General features: G+C 36.6%; 1 protein-coding gene across 1 annotated transcript; it reads right to left on the reverse strand.

Moving 5' to 3' along the window:
- Positions 1 to 4,921: 4,921 nt before the first annotated feature.
- Positions 4,922 to 5,603, reverse strand: LOC130942248 (protein DMP4-like). Its single transcript, XM_057870968.1, has one exon. The coding sequence runs from the start codon at positions 5,561 to 5,563 to the stop codon at positions 4,922 to 4,924; it is 642 nt and encodes a 213-aa protein (XP_057726951.1). The 5' UTR covers positions 5,564 to 5,603.
- Positions 5,604 to 6,100: the final 497 nt, after the last annotated feature.

The raw sequence follows: 6,100 nt of genomic DNA on the forward strand, positions 1-6,100 counted from the left end.
TGGAGAGAGGTTCTTGAGTCTCCCATGGTGGTTCTGCATCTCCTAAGTCTTCAACCACTTCTTCCTTTTCTTCAACAATCATAGGTTCCTCCAATTGCTCCAATACAAAGTCCAACTCCTCCTTCTCCATCGGATTTTTATATATCTCCTTCATGCTATGCTCTTCTTTTGATCCTTCACATGTGGCCACGGAAGCACCTTGAGTGTTCAAGCATTGGAAGGCTAAAGTGTGTACTACCTTTGTCAAGTTAGTCACAAACTCAAATGTGTTCTTTTGCATGTCCGCTTGCCCTTGAAGTAGCAAGGTGAGAAAATCATCTATTGGGGCTTGGGGTGGATAGGAGGGTTCATTAATTTGGAAAAAGGGTTCATAGTAGGAAGGTGGTTCTTCTTGGTAGTGGTGTGGAGATTGTGTGTATTGAGGTGGTTCTAAAGGTTTTCACTCATAATGATCACAAAGATGAGGTAGGGTGATTAGTCATATGATGGATATGGATCACATGTAGGTATTTGGTAAAGAGGAGCTTGTGAGTATGGTTGAGGATCATCTTGAGGATGAGGTTCAAAGGTATAGTGTGGTGGGTGTTGATTGTCACAAAGAGGTTCACCATAGCCATTGAATCGATATGCATTATGATGGGATTATACTTATAAGTATTCGGAGGTTGTTGCCAAGAGGAGCGATCGATTCCTTGAGACTCCTCCCATTCTTGATTGTTCCATCCTTGATACATGTTGTCATTGACGTTCACATTTCCTACAACATAGTTTTAACCAAACTCATAGCCAAAAGGGTGAGAATTCATAGTGAAATCAAAAACAAAACTAACAAAGTCCTAAAGCTAACAAAAACTAGCAAAAAAATGAAAGGCAAACATATTGACAATATTAACATATGTACAATAACCAATAACAAGCGCACATTTGTAATTCCCCGGCAACGGCGCCATTTTGATGAACTAATTTTTGATTATATAGAATTTCACAAATAAAATCTCATTGCATGTATAGTTTCTAAACCAATAAATAATCCTTTCATGCAAAAATTTTGTTGTCACAAGTAACAAACCCCAATAAAAATAATAATCGAAGTATTCAAACCTCGTGCATCTCTCAAAGGAATTACAGGGAAGTGTTCTTGTTATTGGTTATGGAACAAGTATTTTGGGGTTTTGAATAGGAGACATGAAAGATAAATTGCAAGAGAGTAAATAAAACTCAAATGTAAAAAGGTCTTGGCAAGGAATAATGGTCAAGGATCTTTATCCTTGTCACTAACCACAATATGATATTTGCAAGGATCAACCATTAAGTCATCCTCTAACGAATAAAGGAAAGTAAAATGAGCTACACTAATCCTAATCCATAGGTCCTAACCTTCTCACAAATTAATTTGGGGAAAGCTAGAGTCAATGGACACCAATTATCAACACTTGGACATTAGTAACTCAAGTTCACCTAAGTTACCATCCCAAGCCAAGAACACTAAAATCTACTCTAACATCCTTCCAAGCATTTTATCAAACACTTGGAAGGCATAAAAGGAAAACAAAGTTAAATTGCAAGAGAAATAAATCTACAACTATCAAATTATGAACAATAACAACAACTAAAGAAAGCACAATTAACATGAATTACCTCAAATTGCATAAAAATAAAATAAAAGGAACAAGAGTGTATCAACAACAAAGTATAGGAACAAAGGAGATTGCAACAAAAGAATAGAACAAAATGTAGCGACAAGAAATTGAGAAGGGGAAGTAGATGAGAACAAGAATTAAAGCCTAGATCTAAGAAGAAATTAACCTAACCATAATCCTAATTCTAGAGAGAAGATAGAGCTTCTCTCTCTAGAAACCTATCCGAAAAGCATGATAAAATTCAACTAAACTACTTCTAAAACTACTTGGTAACTAACTCCCCTAATGCTCTTTCATTCCTTGGGTTTAATAGCATCAGAAGTGAGTTGGATTTGGGCCTGGGAAGCCCAGAAATCGCCCCCAGCGGATTCACTTTAAGTGGGTCATGTGCGAGCACCGACGCGTACGCGTCGATGGCATTTTCTATCCACGCGTGCGCATCTGTTGCACGTATGTGTCACCATACGACTTCACTTTTCCACGGGTGTGCGTCTGCTGTGCGTGCGCGTTGATCTCAGCATCCCAAATCTTTATTTTTTCATGAATTCTCTACTTTGCATGCTTTTCTCTTCACTCCTTTGATCCATTCCTAGCCTTTTCATTCTGAAATCACTAACAAACACATCAAGGCATCTAGTGGAATCAAAGGTGAATCAAAATTAACAATTTAAGGGCCTAAAAAGCATGTTTTTACACTTAAGTATAATTTAGGAGAAAATTATGAAACCATGCTATTTTCTTGAATAAATGTGGGAAAAATGGGTAAAATCCACCTAAATTAAGTACAAAATGTACCACGAAATAGTGGTGCATCACCTACCAGGTGAGCATAATGTCTCTGCTATTTTCAATATTTTTTATCTCTCTCCTTTTGATATGAACACAGATTCAAGGACGAATCTTTTTGAGGAAGGAGGGAATGATACATGCTCGAAAAGACAACTAGGACATTCTAAGGCAAAAGGACAGAATGAGAATTTCACACTTGCAGAAGGCCCCATCACTAGATCACGTGCAAAAAAGCTCAAGGAGAGTTTTGGAAACTTGGCAGCACTTTTGCATAAGGAGTTACATCAGTTCTAACCAAGGAAGAATGGGTAAGACCCATTGGGCTAAGTCAGGGCAGCAAGAAGCCCAATAATGCTTTTCAAGTTCAGTGGGAGGCATAATTTATCATTAAATTTTGAAATTTTAGGCCTTTGTTTTAGTTTGTTTTGCGGTTAGAGTTTGTTAGAAGATTTGTTTAGTTCTGATTTGCTTAGTAGTATTTTTAGAAATTTTTAATTTAAATCAAATCTGATCTAATCCATTAGATCAAATCTAATTTAAATTTTAAAATCTTATCTTATTTTTGTTAGTTTGTTAGGGGACTATTTAAACACCTTTGGTGAGACCATTACATAACTTTTGATGAATAAATTTTTCGTTGTTTTAAGCACATTTTTATTGTGTGATTAAGTGAGTTGAGTGATTTTCTTTGCTTGTTGCATGAAGAAGATTGAAGGATCCAAAGATAAGGTGATATGTGTGGTGGTTTCTTTCAGTTTTTATTCCTTTGATCTAGGTTATCAAGGATAGGTTCTTTGAAGGTCTAGTAGGAAATCCCTTTCAGTTTCCTAGGTTGCTAAGAATAGGTTTCTTAGAGATCTAATAGAAAAAATCCCATTTATCAATCTTTTTGTGTTTCCGCTATGTCCTTTACTAAATAATCCTTATCTATTGTATTAAAATCCCTAAGCCTCTATTAATTTTTCTTATCACTTGGGCGTGCCCCTTGGCATTTTGGCGTTTAACGCCCTCTCTTGGCTCTCTTCCAGCGCATGGCACACCATGTATTGTTTTTTCCTTGGGTGCTGTATTTTGAGCTGCAATGGTGAGGGCCGTTTCAGACCCAAACTCCCACTATAGATATATGCATATAGTTTTTAAACTCTGAATGTTAGCTTTCTAACGCCACTGAAACCACCTCATTTGGACCTCTCTAACTCTATTTATGATCACTTCAGTATGAAGAGGTCAGGATTGGCAGCATTACAAATTCTGCTTCCCAGGGGTTAGCTTCTCTTAGGGCATGGCACGCTTTCCTTGCTGCCCTGCACGCCCTTCCTTGATTGCTTCTAGGGAGCTTGGCTCCTTCCCGAGCGTGGCATGCCTCCCTTCCTCGTAGCACACCAGCTTTGCATATTCAAAGGGCGTGGCACGCCTGCTCCCAACGTATCATGCCTATGTTCTTGAAGCAGATTCGTGCGTATGCACAAGGCATGTGTACGGACAACAAGGCACATTTAGAACTTGTGTGTACGCACACCACGAGAGGCCTTCTCTGATTGGAGCGTGAGCACCTATGTGTACATACGCACACTTTCTATTTCTTTGAAAAGCTCTGTTGTGTTACTCTTTGATCATTCTCTCTTGGTTACTTGATTTTTATTTCTTTAAATCCTGTATTTTCTTAAAAGAAAAGTATAGATAGACAATGAAAATACTAAATAATGTGAACAATGGATTATCGGATGTTTATTTTACTAGGTGTACTGATGGTTATTCTAATATTAAGATTTAGGTGGATAATTTGGAGGTGTAGTGTGTTTTGATTTGATTGGTGGTTGTTCATGTTATTCAAGAAAGTTATTGATTACCTAGTATTACCCTTTCTTAAAAACACTTAGTAAATACCTTAGTACCAAAAAATACTTAAAATTAATGAGATTATAAGATGAAATTGTAATTAAATCTAAAAAAATAAGAATTAAAAACAAGAAAAATAATTAAAGATACGAACGCATCGTTACTCTTGCTCTTTTTAGAAGCATTTTTTCTAGAGTATAATTCAAGTTCCCCTTATGACTATAAGTGATACAGTTCTACAATTTTACCACTATATTAACATTTTTGTTGATATTCCTTCCCTTTTAAAATATCTATCATTTAAAACTTTGGTATATAAATAATTTTGTATATCTAAACTTAAAATTTATCTAAAACATATTGAATTTTTAATGTACTAAATCTTCAAAAGAATGGATAAAGAAGGGAATATAATTCAGGATTAAAGTCCTCTTTTTGGAAGAAGAAAAAATATGTTTTTATCTTTTTTTTTATCCGAACACATGAAATCCTAGAATGCTTACATGTGCAAACTTGCTCACTATATTTTTGTTTCCTTTTTAATATATATTTTTCAATAACGTGTAACCTGAATTCATGGTTAATTTGTTACAAACATGATTAACTCATTGTTTACACACATGAATATAAAAAGCTTTATGTTATATATATATTTAATTTGTTGAAAGAGGGAAGCCAATTCCATGTCTGTGTGTAGGAAATACAACAAACAACATGCTGCAGAAAACACCAATTCCAACTGGCAATGCAGTGAGTATTTCCTGTGTCTCATTATCTGGTGCTGGAAAGAAGCAATTCGCCACATTGGGATCAAATAATGCAACCGCCGCAAACACCATAACCGACATCACTGCATGCATGAAATCTATAAACCGGATACTATATTTAGCAGCAAGTTCAGGTGGAAGAGTTGTTGATCCATCAATGATCCACAAGCCCCTGAACGTGGCAAAACCATAGCAGATGTTTCCTTTGCTGTCTCTGAAGCTATCTGTGAAGCATAGAAGGAAGCAGGAGGCGGCGCAGATAGCTACGAGGAAAGAAGTCATTGTCTTCGCGGCTGAGTCACAGTTGCCAAGGTTTGTGAATATTGGAGAAAGAAGCTGGAATGCGAGGACAGTGCCGGTTGGTAGAAGGTTTGCCAAATGTGCTGTGCTCTCAAATGTCTGGCTAATTGCTTTCTGTACAAGGTTCCGCTCTGCTTCCGGAACCTCTGTGTTTCGCAGAAGAGGGAGCTCTTCTTCATCTTTGTGTTTATTCTTATTAGGATCGTCAAATTCAAGCTTGATGTCCATGAACTAAAAGATTGAAACTAGAACCTGTAAACTATCTCTGCTGTTCTGTTTTTGCAGCATTGTTTTTGTTGAAATGGTATATAGCTTTATATGCAGGGAAATAACGAGCTAATATGAGTGGAGACAGAGAGTGGGAAAAGAAAAGAAAGGAAAGTATAGGAAGGGAGGTTTGTTATTTCTTGCAAGAAACACAAACTGAAAAACTTGATGATGCAGTATTATATATGAACAGGATGAAGATTTAACTAAGAAGGGAAACATTCTTTTGGCTTTTAATGCATGCAAGACCGTTAGGTGAGATAAGAGATTGATTCGTCAGAACTTGTTTATGAGGGTGTATTGGGTGTGTACGCTGCCGCTACAAGTACCTTGCCGGTTACATGTTGTTGCTTCAATTTGAACCGATCACTTTAAAATTATAATCTTTTCTTTTTCTGTATTTATTATAATTTGTATTTTGAAATTAATTTCACAAGATTTGAGTTTAGTGCCCGACACGCATGTTTGGCTGGGGCTGGGATCCAATGGCTGTTAAGT

This window comes from Arachis stenosperma, chromosome 7 (assembly GCF_014773155.1).
Source record: "Arachis stenosperma cultivar V10309 chromosome 7, arast.V10309.gnm1.PFL2, whole genome shotgun sequence".
NCBI classification, from domain to species: Eukaryota; Viridiplantae; Streptophyta; class Magnoliopsida; order Fabales; family Fabaceae; genus Arachis; species Arachis stenosperma.